Here is a 17,409-nt window from a genome sequence, read left to right as displayed (position 1 = left end):
CCGTTTTACTATTTTAAATATTTAACCCAAAAAGTTATGTTTGGATGTGCAAATTCCCCTTAAATGTTTGCAACCCAAATGCAATACTATTGCAGTATACGTGAAAGTTAGAAAACGGAACCAGTTAAGTGCATCTTTGTTGTCCAAGGTAATCAACAGCATAACGACCCAAGACAATGACATTTCTCAAACACTGTTTTAAGCAGCTTCCTTCCTCAAAAGAGGGCAGTATTGATTGCTCTATAACACTAAATGCAGAAGAGACCGCTTTGACCCCCTGTTTGGCTTTTCTAGTTACAATCGCTGGCTGTGCCAAGCAAGAGCTGAAGACCTATCTGATGTTGCTTCTCTCAAAGCCTTGTACCAGACAGGTAAGTTCAAGATCCCGAAGGCTGTTTCTCATAGACTCGCCAGCAGGAAACGGAATGGCTGGGTCCATCTTGGTGTGAAGGAAGGCTCCTGGGATGAAACAGGAGCAAGTATTATAATCTAATGACCGATTTTAAAAAGTCTTTCCTACCTCAGTGCCAGGTAGGCTACAGCCGAACAAGACTTCTGGCATCTGCAAGCTAGAAAGATACGTGGTGGATTGGGACCATAAATAGAGCCTGCAGATACATGAATACCAGAGGACCATGTTTGCAGAGCAGGTGTAGATACAAATTTTTTATTCTCACCACTCTCTAACCTTAACTAATTTGAAATAGTAGAAAATCTGCATCTACAAATTGAAGTGGGATCATAAATACAAAAGTCTCTAAAAGCCAAGCTCAGTGGTTTGGATATTGTGCATGTTGCGGGGTATTATCAGTAGAGAGGGAAAATGAAGAAAGGTTAGTACCAGGGATATCTGGGGAAGCCCGTAGTGGAAATGCCACAGTCAGGGCAGGCTGCTGAAAGAAGAGCAGATACACCTAAGACTGGTGGGTGACGCTGAGGTAAATGCCCCAGGAAGTCATAAACTGTACTTCTGATCATCTATGCGGGTTGTCAGAAAAGCCAAAAACAAAATCACACACCACTCTTTATTATTGCATACCAGTTTTCTGGCTCTGGGTCACCACCTAGGTCCAGTACATTGACATGTTAATTTAAAAACCTCTGTTTACGTATACAAACTCTTCTGACTCCAAAGAATCAGCCACATTACCAAGCTGATATAGCTTTGGATCTTACCCAAAATGCCATGCTGCCATTTGGGAGGACAGGGGGTGCTACAGCTGTGTGTACTGGAGGACTGCTTGCTTTTCTCCTTCTCTTAATGATCAGGGAGCAAAGGAAAAGTACACAGGTTGCATCATTTACTCCTCTGACCCCTTCTCTCACCAGCCAAGAGGGAGAGGAATGCACACAAGCTGTGTCCTTTCCTCTCACTCCCTCCTAGTAAGGAAAGGAGAAAGAAGAGCAAGCAGGAACCCAGTACATGTGGCTGTAGCCCCTCTTGCCCTCTCAAAACGGAGCCTTTGGGGGACAGTATGATTTGCATGGTTTCCATGTCATAAATCTAGACATTAACCAAGGATTATGGGTGTGTCCCTTTAACTTACTATAGAGAAGGCTTTCTGCCTTGAAAGCCTTCCTATACTGTGCACCTCTCTGCAGCTTCCAGATAATGATGGGAGGGCAACAGCAAGAACTGAGAAGAGGGAATTGAAATGACAGGCTTCAGCAAATGAATAGTATTTTTAGGAGGCAGGAAACAATAATTCCTGGGACGTGGCCGATGAAATGTAATTATTGCCTTTATCAAAGTACAGAACCATTCTTGCTAGCAGCATTATTAGTGATAGTGAATCTGTATAGTCATTGGCTTCAGTCAGATATGTCTGACGTACCAGATATTTAACTTGTGAAACTGTCAATCTCTCCATTTACTGCCAAAAAAAGTCATTCTTCTAAAATGAGGGCAAAAAGTCTTAGTAGCTACTGATTAAAATTAACTTAGAAATTAATTTACAGTGGGCATATATTTACACACAGACTTCTTTATGAATGTATTTCAGAGATAATAGCCTTCTGTTGCTCGTTTTATTCTGTAGGTGTGGATAACTGTGGTCGCACGGTGATGGTGGTAGTTGGAAGGAATATTCCTGTAACGCTGATAGACATGGAGAAGGTAAAATCTTTGTAAAAAAAATTATAGAGCTAAGGCAGTGATTCTTTAAGATTGAAAGGCATTCTCCATTAAGTACCACTGTCTCATCCTGTACCCTCTGGCTCCACCACTTTAGCAAGAGGTCTCCAAAGTGTGTGGATGGGGTCGGGGGGTGGTCTGTGCAGAAGTCTTTCTATAAAGTAGATTATGGACAACCTGCTTGAAGAATTTAAAGTTTTGTATAGGGTATATTTTCAGTTAATGTGAAGATTTCAGTATTTTCTCTTCCAAAAAGCGTTGGCATCTGGCACTGGTTTCAGGAACAAAGGATACTGGGTTAGATGTAGGGTCCTATTTCTCCTTCCCAAAAGATGTAAAGGTGCTTCTATACTTGGAGACTTCGAAGACATTTGATGCAATGAGCAAACTTATTTCTTGCATGTGCAAGATGCCAGACCCATCCAAGGGTTGCGGAAATTAGGGGCTTGGAGCAGAGTAAGTATTGGTTGTAAGAATCAGCAGATAATATTTTTGTGCTCATATTTAAAACTTCAGTATTTCATCTTGGTTTTGTAACAGAAATAGGATGTCAGCCTGTCTTAGGGCTTTTGATCTGAATAAGTATTAGTGTTAAAAAGAAAACTTATCACAGAATGGGACTGTGACAGCTTTTTCTGCTGAAAATGTCTTCCCTCCTCAGGCACTCTTGTACTTCATCCACGTCATGGACCATATTGCAGTGAAGGAGTACGTCATAGTATACTTCCACACACTCACTAGCGATTACAATCACCTGGATTCTGACTTCCTGAAGAAGCTGTATGATGTTGTCGACATCAAGTGAGTGTCATGAGTAGGAAGAGAAACCCTTCTCTACTCCTCTCCACATACAAACCTTTAAGAGAGATCCTTTGGCTAACTTGCTTCTGTAACTAAAGGAGAATTGCTAGAAAGAATTTCACAAGAGCAGATAGACTCAGGTGTCTAACAAAACCAGTAGACATTAGGGAGGAAGGCCTGTTTCTTTTCCTGCTCTGAATCAAACTATTTAAACCAGTTCCTAGGTATCTCTGTAATAATTATTTTAGCTTCTGAGCATCTCAGTTCAACAGGAGAATAATCTGAGTTCTTGCATGCATGAGTCACATACTGGTCTCTGCAATCCCTGCCTGTTGCATATCGATCAACAGTGAAGGCAGATGTGCGTGCCCATATATTTTACTTGAACTCATTCCATCTGCCTCTAAAGATTGTTTCAAAAAGACAGTATTGTCTGCTGGCATGCTCTGTCCATTTTACAGGAGGAGATGTACAGAAAGCACAAACAGTTGTTCTCTAATGTGTGACCCTCTTTTTCTGCACAGTAGACTAGAAGATGTGATAGGATATCTCCAGAGACCCAGGGAAACCTTTTTGTTTCGTTTAACATTAAGGCAGCTGCCTTAAGAATAACACCACAAGCCCAACGCTTTTAGCTGTGTTTTTGGCTGAGTTTAATAAGATGAGCTCCTTAATATTTTTACAAGCTTCCCTTTTTTTTTTTAAACCAGGTACAAGAGAAATTTGAAGGCAGTGTACTTCGTCCACCCAACATTTCGGTCAAAGGTGAGGTACATTGTACGAAAGGGCAAGAGTGCAGACTTTTGAAATAGCATAAGGCATAAAATTGTAAATGGAAGAAAGTGACAAAAGAGAGAGACTTCAAAACACTAGGCCATGTCCGCTAGATAAGCATGTGCCAAGAGCTAATACCCTTATGGAGATTTTTATTTCTGGCTTCTGTGGTTGATACGTTAGGCTTTCCCTGTCTTAATAATCAGTGCCTCTGGTGAGCCATTATATACCACTACTGTTCACGTCCCATTTCACTATGTGTGCTCTGACCTTCAGAGAAGCTTCGTGTTTTAATTGCTATTAGCCCACGTTGCATTGCTGATTATCGCACATGAATGAGCAATGGCATAGAGCCTCTTTATTCAGGTACTGAATGAAGGCAAACATTGGCTTTTACAGCAGCTAATAAACTGTAATAGTTGTCTTGAAAGGCTGACCAGTGTCCGAAATGGTTGGTGAGTATGTCCGGTGGGTATCCTCTAACAAAATTAAAGCTTTGAGTTCACATTTAATTAAAAGAAAAGATGCACTAGTTCTTTCTCCTGCTGTCTGGCTTAAAATGTGACACTCAGCTGCGTGAACCCTAAAACCTAAATTGTTTTCTCATTGTGATTCACCACATACACTTTTTTTACTCCTAAGGTAGTTTTGGTACAAAGGCAGTGCAAGTTTGAGCTTTACACACATGCTTCTCATTGCCAGTATGCCTCAAGCCTGACCTCATGTGGTATCCTAGAAGCAGAGGATGAAAACTTGGTTTTCATGGCCATTATTCGATCTCCCTCAAGATGGCCTGCTATCCCTCTTTCTGGCACTGGGTCAGCCCAGGAGCACACAGCTCAGCTTATAGAAAATTTCAAATTAATTTCACGTAGGCCATCAAGTAGCCTTCAGATTCACTGTGCTAACAGCTTGCCTGGGTCTGATTCAAACCAATTAACTTGTAGATTAGTCTCCCACTTTTTGTATTCTAAGACTTTCCAAGAAACTGAGTAGTAGTGATGAGTTAGCAGTTGGCTCAGTCAGGCTCCTAGGTGGCAATAGAAAATAATAGGGTTGAAAGTGTTTTTTTCTAACTCCTTCGAAAGCACCTATTACTACTTTGTTCTGTGGCCTCTAGAGGAGAGCAGAAGGTGGTGCTGTTTTTCTTCCTTTGTCTTAACTATGGATCAAACTGCCTAATCAAGGCATTGTGCTTGGAAGATGCTGAAGTGGCAGCAGTGGCTCTAGCTGACATGTTACGTACTTGCACATTTGGGTTAGATGTCAAGAGATCCTTTGACGTTTTGGGTAAGAGCAAAAAGACTAGGAGTGTGGTCCCCAGTGGCCAGTCCAGCTCAGGTGTTTTTTATTCTGTTTATTTCCCCTTTCCCTCCCAACAGCCACGTGCAGCTGGAGCAGTCCTGCCACAGCATTTCAGAGGGGCCCAGAGCTCCAACCACCGCCAAAACAGCAGCAGTGGCAACAAGAGCACCAGGCCCCTAGGCAACTGTCTCCCCTCCCCCCCGCAAACCCCCTCATTGGTGGGCCTGGTGATGTTTTCCTTTCTTGGGTATGAACACAAAGCAGAGCAGGCTAGTACTGTTGTCAGCTGATCAGAAAATTTTCATAGATGGTTAGCTTCTTAGTTTGTGGTGATTAGGTTTAGTTTGTGAACACTGAACCAGGATGCCATTAGCTACAATGGTCAAGACCACACTTAGGCTGCTTCTACACTCATCCCCTCCCTTGGAGGTGGCATGGTAATGAGGCAATTCGAAGCAGGCTAATGAGGTGCTAACATGCATATTCATAACTTCATTAGCATAATGGCAGCCATGTAAATTTCAAAGTGCAGACTTTGAATTGCAGTGGACTGACAGTGGAGATGGGGGCAGCTTCGAAATAACTGCCTCACTTTGACGTTCCCTTACTCCCACAAAACTAAATCTGCGGTGCAGTGAGAAGACTGGGATTGGCTGGACAAAGACACTAGGCCAAGGAACGTGGGGTGAGGGAGAGCAACACTAAGGTTGGATGAGGAGCTTGGAGGTGAAAACTGGAGCTGGGAGCTGTGGGAGAAAATATGGGTTGCATAGAGGCCAGGGATGTGGAGATAAAATGGGCAAGCTGCTCTCAGTGGGGTAGCTGGAAATGGTGGAGCAAAGGAAACTGAGGAAAAGTGGGTGAAGAATTGGTGACTGAGATGTGGAGTCCAGAGGGGGGAGACTGTGAGACTTGCTGGGCAAGGAGACTGCATCTGAGATGAGCAGCATGGGGTGAAAAAAACAGGATTGGGTTGAGGAACCACAGGATGAGAAAGAGACAAGACTGAGACAAATTAGAGACAATAGGGCAAAAGGGTGCATGCTTGGGGTACACAGGCAGAAGAGTCTGTGACCATTAGAGAACACTTCCTGCTCAAGCCTGTAATGGAGTACAAGTCTTGCCATTTCTTTGTCGGCAAATAGCTATGAAATCTCTGGGCAAATCATCTTATTCCTGTTCTAGTACTGGCCCACAGGAAGGATGACAAGCTGCTTCTGCAGTAAATTGCTCTGTAGGTCACATGGCAGAACTCTGCGGTGCATGTAAGTGGCACTACCTGCTGATGTACCATGTCATGCCAGTATGGTTCAACATGATGGAATTTAGTTTTTTTCAGATTGCCTTTTTAAAAACCTAGAAAAGTATATGAGACAAAACCTGTATTAAAAGCATATTACTGAGATTGCTCAGTAACATACTTAAAAGTTAGGAAATGCCAGAATTAAATGCCTATGCAATCTTAATTCTGCCTCCTGTCATGTGCATTATGATACCGTCTTTAATTACATGATCACATACTATTTTTTTCTTCGTGGACCTCTGCCTCAATCATTGCGCAGGATGGGACCAGCTCTTGGGATGAATCAGGACTCTGTAATAAAAAAGGAGGCTGTTTGTAGGACTTCTACATCATTTATGCAGAAGTTGGAAGATGTATACTACCAAAAAGGGTGAATATAGACCTTTCCAAAATGGAAGGCCGACCCCCCTCAGCTAAGAGAGTGGAACCATTGAATCCAGGCTATTAGTGATTTCTGAGGACTATGACAACAAAAAACAGGATCAGAAGTGGGGTCAGAGGTTAATAACAGGGATCCAGAGGACAACACTGAGCAGAGAGTTTTCCCCTATATAGCACCCATTTCTACCCAAGGGCATCTTAAGGAGTCAGAAGAAGTGTGCTTGGAGGTATGATCAGCCAAGGGAAGAGAAGTAGAGCCCCCTGTTGCAGAGCTTCCTCTCCCATCCAGCTTTCTCATAAGAACGGACATACTGGGTCATACCAATGGTCCATCTAGCCCAGTATCCTTTCTTCCAATAGAGGCTAATGCCTGATGCTCTGGAGAGAGAGAACAGAACAAGTAATGTCAAGTGTTCCCTCCTCTGTCACCCATTTCCAGCTTCTGACAAACAAAGGGTAGGAGCTACCCATCCTGGCTAATTCTGGTTTAGACTTAGCTATCTTGAGCTGTTTAGTATCATCTGCAGATGTTGTCATCTCACTCTTTACCACTTCTTCTAGATTTGTTAATGAATAGGTTGAATAGAATTGGTTCCAGTATGGACCCCTGCAGGACACCACTAGTTACCTCTCTCCATTCTGAAAACTGATCATTTGTTTACTTTCTTTTAACAAGTTATAAATCCATGGATAGATGGCTGGCCTTCTTGTCCACTGCCTAGAGAAGGTGAACAAGGAGATCTCACGACTTCATAGCACAGTTTGGTGGACTGTCATCAAGGAAGTGAATGTGGTGATGGCCTTACCCTTCCCAAGCTTTACGAGTTTTCCTTTTATCTTTTCTTATGCTGGACCCCCCAAGAAACTCACCTCTTCAGTCTCTTCATCCAAGCAACCTGGCGTGCCCCTGAGTTTTGTTGGAGAATGTTTCCCCCGGAAGCCTGTAAATCCCATTCCCTTAAGCAAAGGAGGGCCACTAGAATGACACTGCTTCCACTTGCCCTAATTATATCTTTTGGGCTTCTTGTCTATAACCTAAATGTTTCTCTTCGAGTGGCAGGTTCTGACTCCAGTCTGTTTTAATTTTTCTCCATTGTGTTCTACCTGATCTTCTGATCCCTCGCTGACTTTACTAGGCTGGAGAGTTTGTGTAGGTCTGCTGCTGGCTATTGACAGAGGAGGTATCGTTGTGGAGTGTGAGATGAGATGCACAATAAAAGTGGCCTGTAAGAGAGAGCTTCACTCATATGAATGCTTAAGTGCTGCCATGTCTTTGTGGCCTCTGAGCCAGAAGTGTTTATGGCATGTAAAATGCTTCAGTTGCCTCAGAAGTGCATGTTTCTCTCCAACTTTGAGTGTTGCTTTGCTTTTCAGTGTTCCCAAGGTGAGACTCTGTATCATTCAAGCTCAAGAGCAGGTGCTCTCTGCTTGTGCGCTTCCCCCTACTTCATCCCCAGTACCTCACTGTTGCAAGTCTCTGCATTGTATTTCAGTTCTTAAAGCTGTAACTTGAGTAATCTGTTACCACTGTACTTAATTGTGGCACACCATGATAGCTGCCAGCACTATTTCTAGGCTAGCTGAACTCAGGGTTTTTATTGTGCCTATTGTTGGACCAGAGCCGTGCTTGTTTGTAGGGGCCATGCGCATGGCTTATGCTGCCAGCCAACGTTCTTTTTTCTGTTTGAGAAGAGAAACTGTTTTAAATTATGTGCATTTTAAGGCTAGTGACTTTTTATAGACTGTTACTTTAAACTAAGTCTGCAGAGGTGAGAGCACAGATTTCCAAAACAGAGGGTAATTGAAGCAAGGAGTGATTGGCTAGTGATGGGTACAGTTTACACCAAAAGCTTGCTAGCCTTCTACCTCTTCTTCACTCCTGCTCTGATGTTGAGGATTCCATGGTCTGCGCAGGAATTTCTTCCTGGGAGTCTGCTGCTGCTGAAAGGTGGCTGCAATGGAGAGAGAAGGCCTCTAGTCATCCCGAAGGGCCAACTATATTCCCAGATAACATTTTCTTGTTACCATTACAAACAATTATGCATCTCCATATTGTCTATCTGTAGTAAACTGACTTTGTTGTTTCGATGTTCCATGGTCTCCTGCTTTTAGGGAGTGAAAATTATTTTTGATGCAATATTTGAAATCTGCTCTATTCAGACTAGCAATAACCAAGAAAAAAAAATGACGGCTCAAGTGACAGATTTGGGACTAGAGGTTGCTTACCATCAACACTAATAGCAAATCTGTATGTCAGTTGGAGAACTGGTGATCTCAGCTTTGTAGTAGTGTATATCTTATTTCTAGCCTGCCTACGTCAAAAAATAGAAGTCCTCAAATACTGCTCATTCCATTTGCTTCTCCCTCATCCTGTGTGCACACATGCACCTAACCTCCCAATCATAAAAGGAAACTCGAGAGGTCATTGAGTCCAGTCTCCTGCACTCACGGCAGGGCCAAGCGTCTTCTAGGCAAGGGATGAACAAACTTTTTATGCTGGGCCCCACTTTTCATCCCTGCTGTTGGCAGCTCACCCCCGCACACCCACCCCCTCTTATGTATTCCAAACTGATGGAAATTTCAGTTATGTTCAAACTGGTTTGGTTATGGGAAAGAAAAAAACTCTTTTGGCATGTTTAAGAAAATAAGTGTGTAGAATGTAAAAACTATTAATTGTATATAAAAGTAAATACACATACATAAAAGCAGTGACATATTTGAACATTTTTAAAGAGAGGGATGAACCTGACACCCAGCAGCCAATAATGCTGCTTTCTCTCTCACCCCCCACTTTGTGCACCCCTGATCTAGACCATCCCTGATGGGGATTTGTCTAGCCTGCTCTTAATCTCCAATGATGGAGATTCCATAACCTCCCTGGGCAATTTATTCCAGTGCATAACCACCCTGACAGGAAGTTTTTCTCGATGTCCAGTTTAAACCTTCCTTGCTGCAATTTAAGACCATTGCGTATGTCTGGACCCTCTCCAATTTGTCCACTCCTTTCCTGAAATGTTGTGCACAGAACTGGACACACTATTCCAGCTGATGCCTAATCAGCCCAGAGTAGAACAGAAAAATTACTACTTGTGTCTTGCTTACAACGCTTCCTTGTTAATACTTCCGAGAACAATGTTTGCTTTTTCTGTTGCTCCTTGCTTTTTTGCAACAGTGTCACAGTGACTCATATTTACCTTGTAGTCCACTATGACCTCTAGATCCCTTTCTGCAGTACTTTCTTCTAGGCACTCATTCCCATTTTGTGTATGTGAAACTGTTCTTCGTAAGTGGGGTACTTTTGAATTTGTCCTTTTGAATTTCCTCCTACTTACCTCGGACCATTTCTCCAGTTTATCTCCAAAGCACTTGCAACCTCTCCCAGCATGGTATCACTCACACACTTTATAACCATGTTCTCTATGCCATTTTCTGTATTGTTGATGAAGGTATTGAACAAAACAAAAGTGACCCCCTGTGGAACCCCACAGAATCTGGTTATACTATTTAAAGAGAGACACTGTACTTTTCAAGGACTTATGTCTGCTTCCTTTGGCTCAAATGTTGAGCTTAAACTAAATATCCTCTGATTGGGACTGACCTTTAAATGCAAAATACATTTTTATTTTTACCAGTCCGTCAATTTTTCCATTCATAAGCTGCAGCAACAAGATATTAACTCACTCTTGCCTCCTGTTTCTATTGATGTGCTTGAGGCCAGTGCAGTAAAGAAAAGGAAGCTATGCTATACTTCTACAAACAACATCTGAAAGGAAAACCATTTTCAGGCCCCTCTGTCCCTCCTTCCTCCCACCATAACACATCTGAAAACAATTCAGCACCTGTGCTAGGTTTGTTTATATTAACATCTTACAACTCTTAAGTTTTTATCTCCCAATGCAAAGCTCTCTGTTTCTCTCAAATTTCAGTTCTATTGTGTGCCGTCACATGATTTGCCCTGCCGTATGGAACAAACTGTATTTGTCACATGGGTGAGCCTGACTAATATATTCTAGAGGTTTCATAGTCCAGAGGGAGTTGTCTTGTATTAAACACACTGCTGTGCAAATGGGATGTCTGAGAGATTGCAAGGTGAGGGATGAGATGGCCCTTGGAGTACAAGTTTGTGTCAGCAGTAAGAAGAATTCCCAAGTTACTGTATTCAGCAACGTGTACATTCACAAATATCTGTCCCCTCCAGTCAGCTGGGACTGGACTTGCTGTATATGAGCGGAGAATGGATTGTGCTGTGGTGTCCAAATAGAAAGATAGGTTGAATCCGTTTTTTCACTGCGTTCTAGAAGTGTGTGGTTTGAGGTCATCCTTTCTCTTCCCAGAAGTCATTTTCAATATCCATAGACCAGTTGCCTGCACTGGTAGGTCTTAACAGAACACCACCTGGCTGGTAATTCCCCATCTAATTTAGATGTGAGAGGACAAAGTTGAGTTAGCTGCTCTGTGTTGTCTTTTTTTTTTTAAATCTGAAGGAGACTCAAAGTTAGGGCCTAAAATTAAACATTATGGGTTTTGGGCAGCAGGTGTGAATCGGGTCTTATGTCATTTGAACAGATGTAATGTATAGGAAAGAGAGCAACATATCCAAAAGAGAGAGGACGTATCAGTGGGATCCTGGGACAGCTGAAGGTCAATCTTTTTTTCTGAATCGCTCTGTGAAAAATGATGCTACGAGGGATAAAAACCAAAGCAAGGAGAGAGACTGATCTAACTACTGTAGAAGTGAAGAAACTAACTATAATGTGCAGTTTTGGAAATAGCAGCGTGGGAAGGAGTAATAGGCACCCACTCCTGTGCGGCAATATAGGGATGTGGGACTAACTAAAATGCGAGTCTGGAGCTTGAAGGCTCTACTTTGTACTGCAAGCACCAGCTTTTAGTAACTGAAGTGGTATATTCTTTGTAATGCTGAAACTTGATTGGTTTATACAAGCATGAATAATATGGTGAACTTGAAAACTCAGAAATGGCATCAGTTTAATTCTCTCCTTTTCTGTGTTTAGGTCTCAACATGGTTTTTCACAACCTTTACTGTCTCAGGGCTAAAGGACAAAATCCACTATGTGGAAAACCTTCAGCAGTTGTTCACAGCTATACCCCCAGAACAAATCGACTTCCCCCCTTTCGTCCTTGAATATGATGCCAGGGTAAGTGCCTTTAGGTGATAAGCATGTTTATGCTCCCAAGTGCAGTTGTGGAACATCTTAGTGTTCTCAAGCAGACTGGAACAAATCATCTTCACCCTCATCAAAGGAAGTATGAATGGATTGTTTTGTTAAGATAAAGAGGTACGGCTGGTCTGTCTCTTCTTGAGTCCCAACTGCCCTATTGGTGCTCACCTTAGAAGTATTCACCTCTCTCATTGTCTCTGCATGCTTCTCTCCTTCACCATGCTTGCCTCTAGACAGCCTCGTTAAACTTTGCATTTCATGGCTTATTTAGTAGTTATAGGGTGCTAATAAGTTTTTCTGTAACATACTGAGAAGTTCACTAACCCACAAATGTGGCACAGAGGGTTGTTGCTGTCTGCCATACCACTGCTGCTGGAGCTGCTTGTGTTGTGTTGTATTGGTTCAAGACTTCAAACTTCATTTCATCTTCCCAACCTTAAATTAACAAATCAGGGAAAGGGAGTGGATAGGAGGAACTGCTGCTGTAGGCTGTCTTAGTTCTTTCTTCATCCTGGACTTCTTCCCAAAGTGCAGGACTTGGGTAGCTCAGTGTTATTCTAACCCACATTTGCACTCGCTGTAATACAGAGGATCAGACTGTGCATATGTCTCCAGGTAGTGTGCCATCATAGCTGACTTACTGGGCAAACAACATGCTTGCATTTGCAGTCTTCACGGGTCATGGCTTTGGTTTTAGTATAAAGGTGCTGTGATCTGGCATGTTTAAATCAGGAGCAAACAACCATTTAGGGTCCCAGCAGGTTGCCAGTGCAGTTCTCATTTGGGTGAAGTTTGGATACTACTGTACTAGGATGAGAGAAAGAGAGGAGTAGTCAAAAATGTTTGTTTTAATTATGCCTCCTTTTCATTCTTCAGTTGCATGCATTTGAGAATTGGAGATACATTTAGTTAACTGCTCCTTCCTTTATCATCACAGGAGAATGGGCCTTACTGTTCTTCTTACCCTTCATCCCCTGACCTGTGATCTTCAGTCCTGCAATACTGCTGGTTTCCCTTGGATCTGATGACCTGATGCCTGCCTATACTATGTGCATTTGTCCATGTACAGAATTCAGAGAAGGGGTTTTCCCCCCAGCTCTCTGATATTTTTTTACTGAGGAGATATTTTCAAGCATCCATGCAATCGGAGAACTTTGTCACTGTGAACCATATGACTATTTCAGATCTATTTATCCAAAGGAAAATTTGATTTCAGGATCACTTGGTGGATTTTATTTTTTCTTTGTTTGGAAGGTATTGCATTTTATGCCTGAATTGACTTTTCAGAGATCCATCAGAGATACTTGAATTGCATTTTTACTTAATATTGCAAGTTTCCAGCTCCATTTATAATACCCTGTTCTATAAATGATGTACAGTACCAGTCTGACACTTGCTGACCATGTGGTCTGTGCTTCATTTCCAATTATCTCCCCCCTTCTCTTAGTGCTGATTGTTCTAGTGATGACCCTACAAAAGTAGCTGGAATCAGGAATATCACAAAGGTGGAGTGAGCAAAGCATGAAGCCAAGCGAACTGTTGCTGCATTTAGTACCATAAATTCTATAGTCCATCTCTGTTTTCCCTGGAAGATGTGATGAATGTGGGATGCCAGTGCTCTCCCTTTAAGAATAAAATTGAAAAATGTCTGCATCTCTCCTCTAATTCTGTGTATTCATGGTCTTTCTCCTTTCAAACAGAAAGATGCATTAATGTGGTAAATTTAATGCCATCTCCTCGACATTGCAACCGGAACCTTAACTGCTCTTGTATGTATTGAAAGTTTCAGTGGTGCAGCTTCTTCTGGAAAATAATCAGACTGGGGGAAAAGATACCAAACATTCCATCTCCCAGTGTAACAGGGACACTGTCAGCTAGATCTGAGAACTGTCAGGTAAAGCTTTGAACATTGTCTTCCCCCGGTGTAACACTGGAAGTTGAGCATTGTCTGAAAATCCATGGATCGTTTACAAAAACCTATCTCATTCAATACATCTGAGTGCCATCCAACTCACTGTGCATACCATGAGAGTCCCAGCTGGATGTAACTTTGTGTTTTGAAAGGCAAGGGTGTGGTTTTCTTCTGCCTTTTTAATACCTTCCTTGCACCAATGAATATATGAAAGGAACCTAATTGTTCCCAGACACGCAAAAAGAAAAAGTGTGTATTAAAAACAGATTCCTCTTCCTGTCTTTTTGGTCCCTTTGTCCTTTCAAGAAAATACAGGATTTGTGGAGGGCTTTGATCATCTGATGAAATGTGAGAAGATTAACAGTTTATATTGCACTCTAAAATTCCTCTGCACACTGGGTATATATGAAACTCGCCATTGAGTTAATGCAAGAGATGGTAAATTGAGTAGATATGGTTGTAGTAGTTATGATCAGTTTTGATACTTTTCTTTTGGGCCCTTTGGTCTCTGGGTTGTACATCACAATTTACTTTACAGTCTACTCGTGCGTCAGAGATTGACTTCTGGTGTGTGTGCACACATGGGGGAAGATCTCTGACTGCTCTACCCTAACCCTTCCTCCCCTCCCACCAAAAAAATTTCATGGTCAGACACAGACCAAACATGGAAGATTTTACTCTCTGCAATGGATATTTTATATATGTAGCAATATGGGGACTTTTTTTTTAAGGGAAGGAACATCAACACCTTGCTTGGAATGAGAATGATCTCTGTAAGACCATACAGCACTTACATGATGCCTTACAAGCATTAATGCCTGGTTCCACAAACTGACTTAAGCATCGCAATGCGGAGTACTGTGGCATTTCTTTTAGGTACCTAGGAAATGACAGAAACAATATTGTGTTCCATAAAGCCTGAATTTAGGCACTTAAGCTCCAATACAGTGTGTGGGCAGAGAGAGGCAACTTAGTGTGATCTACAGAAGCCAGTGTGGTAGGCCGGGTGCTACACAAATCAGCCAATGGAAGATGTTGAGAACAGGGCCCTGTCCGCTGTCAGAAATCATCACCTAAATCCAGGCTTCAGGGCAGCACCTGTCCCTCCTTAGTATCCCTGAACTGAACTAGACGCAGAATTTAGGAGTCCCCATATCTCTTCCTTTGGCTTACCATCTTTTGGACAGGTGTAAGAATATTGTTGGTGCTCAGTGAAAGAGCATGCTGTTTGATGATGATGCATAGTGACTCTTCCCTTTCTGCGTCCCCTGAAGCCTGGATTTAGGTGCTGATTTCACTTTGTCACATAAGCTGTGTTTATATCCTCAGCAGTTCAGAAGGTGTCAGATAATGAACATGTTGATCTGTGACTGAGGAGAGTTGATAGCATTTAATATATAATTTCTGATGGGTATTGCAGTAATACTGTGCCTCGGGGCCGAATCATAGAGTTGAAGGAGATGTTGGGAGGTCATCAAGTCCAGCCCCCTGCTCAAAGCAGGACCAATCCCAATTAAATCATCCCAGTCAGGGCTTTGTCAGGCCAGGACATAAAAACCTCTAAGAATGGAGTTTCCACCACCTCAGTAGGTAAGCTATTCCAGTGCTTCACTACTCTCCTGTGAATCCAATCTCCTAATATCCAACTTAGACCTCTCCCACTGCAACTTGAGACCATTACTTCTTGCTCTGTCATCTGTCACCACTGAAAACAGCTTCTCTCCATCCTCTTTATAATCCCCCTTCAGGTAGTTGAAGGCTGCTATCAAATCACCTCTCACTCTCCTCTTTTGTAGACTAAATAAGCCTGAATTCTTAGTCTCTCCTCAGAAGTCATGTGTTCTAGCCCCCTAATCGTTTTTGTCACAATCCGCTGGACTCACCAGTACGTCCATATTTTTTTTTTGTAATGTGGGGGGCAGAATTGGACACAGTATTCCAGATGTGGCCTTGCCCATGTCAAATAAAGCAGAATAATCATTTCCCTTGATGTGCTGGAAATGCTCCTACTTATGCAGCCCAATATGCCATTAGCCTTCTTGGCTACAAAGGCATATTGTTGACTTATGTCCAGCTTTTCACCCACTGTAACACCCAGGCCCTTTTCTGCAGAACTGCTGCATAGCCAGTTGACCCCCAATCTGTTGTGGTGTTTGGGATTCTTATGTCTTAAGTGCAGGACTCTGCACTTGTTAAACCTCATCAGGTTTCTCTTGACCCCATCCTCCAATTTGTCCAGGTCACTCTGGACCCTGTCCCTACCCTGCAGCATATCTCCCTCTCCGACTAGCTTAGTGTCATCTACAAACTTGCTGAGGGTGCAATTCATCGTCTCATCCAGGTCATTTAATGAAGATGTTGAACAAAACCAGCCCCAGGACTGACCCTTGAGAGACTCCACTTAGTTTGATTGCCCACAAGACATCAAGCTGTTGATCACAAGGTGCTGAGCCCAGTGATTTAACCAGCTTTCTATCCACCTTATAGTCCATTAATCCAATCCATACTGCCTAACCACCCCTGCGCAGGGGCTCAGGACAGCCACACATAGCACGGCTTCTACCTGCTGGCCCCAGCACTGAGCTGCCAGGTGCAGGACGACGCATCCCACCTCCTTGGCCCTGTTGTGGATCAGCCACAGCAGTTCAGTGCTGGAGTGGGAGGACCCTCTTCCCCAGTCACAGCAGCTCAGTATTGGTTCCAGAGGAGTGCACCCCTCCCCTATCCATGGTGCCCAACCAAGAGCTTCCTAGAGCTTCCAGGGGACAGGGGCCCCTTCCCTGCCCCCACCCAGCCTTACCTGGACTTGCCTCACCTGCAGCAAGACACCTCCTCTGGCTGTGGAGACATGCCTCTCACCTGGCCTCAAGCTGCTGCGATGAGAGAGCTGGGGGTAGCCATCTCTCCCCTAGGCAGCCTGCACCCCAAACTCTTCATCCTCTGCCCTATTCCTGAGCCCCTCCCACTCCCCAACTCAGCACCACCCCCACCACACACTGTGTGCGGATTGACTTTAGTTATGCGATACACCACCTCTGCTGTCATTCTGCTAACAGACATGAAAAGTTAGGGGGAACACTGCCCTAGCCTTGATTTCTCCAATGGCAAAACCTGCTCTAAGACTAAAATCCAGAAACTGTAGTCCAGCAAAACTTGGGGGTGTACCTCTACACTTGGCACTAACTTCAAAGTTAACTTTTAAGTTAGGCGCTACATTGACGTAGCCAGCAGAGAGTCTACACACATTTTCCTCTACTTTGAAGTTAACTTTGAAGTAGGGAGCCCAACTGCAAAGTCCTTACTCCATTCCCAGGAATGGAGTAGTGCCCTGCTTTGAAGTTTAACTCCAAAGTAGGGTGTGTGTAGATGCTCAGTTTCGAAGTTGCTACTTACTCGTAAGCCACTTTCAAGTTATTTTTGAAGTGTAGACACAGCCTGGGAGTTGAGAAATTTCTTGCTACCTGAAATATCATTGACCTCTCATTTTGGTCACTTTTTAATGCAGCAGTCTGATATACCTCAGCCACTATTGCCTGTATTCACCTGCTTCTTAGCTCCAGCTGTTTACGCAGCAGCTGTTTATAACCAACAATGCATTTTCAGTGCTGAATGATTT

The 17,409-nt window shown here is 43.1% G+C and overlaps 1 protein-coding gene across 2 annotated transcripts in view; it reads left to right on the top strand.

Annotated features, from left to right (window-relative positions):
• GDAP2 (ganglioside induced differentiation associated protein 2) overlaps nucleotides 1–14,073 on the top strand; it is a 41,787-nt gene extending 27,714 nt beyond the window's left edge. For both annotated transcript variants that reach the window (XM_074983585.1, XM_074983586.1), the window contains exons 9-14: nucleotides 295–371; nucleotides 2,040–2,116; nucleotides 2,796–2,935; nucleotides 3,646–3,700; nucleotides 11,714–11,857; nucleotides 12,819–14,073. In XM_074983585.1, coding sequence (XP_074839686.1) covers nucleotides 295–371; nucleotides 2,040–2,116; nucleotides 2,796–2,935; nucleotides 3,646–3,700; nucleotides 11,714–11,857; nucleotides 12,819–12,866 — 541 coding nt within the window. In that variant the 3' untranslated portion in view covers nucleotides 12,867–14,073. The remainder of the gene's footprint in view (nucleotides 1–294; nucleotides 372–2,039; nucleotides 2,117–2,795; nucleotides 2,936–3,645; nucleotides 3,701–11,713; nucleotides 11,858–12,818) is intronic.
• Nucleotides 14,074–17,409: the final 3,336 nt, after the last annotated feature.

The sequence above is a fragment of the Carettochelys insculpta genome, chromosome 1 (assembly GCF_033958435.1).
Source record: "Carettochelys insculpta isolate YL-2023 chromosome 1, ASM3395843v1, whole genome shotgun sequence".
NCBI lineage: Eukaryota > Metazoa > Chordata > Testudines > Carettochelyidae > Carettochelys > Carettochelys insculpta.
The sequence above is the reverse complement of the archived record's forward strand: the minus strand, read 5'-3'. Positions and strand labels throughout refer to the sequence as shown.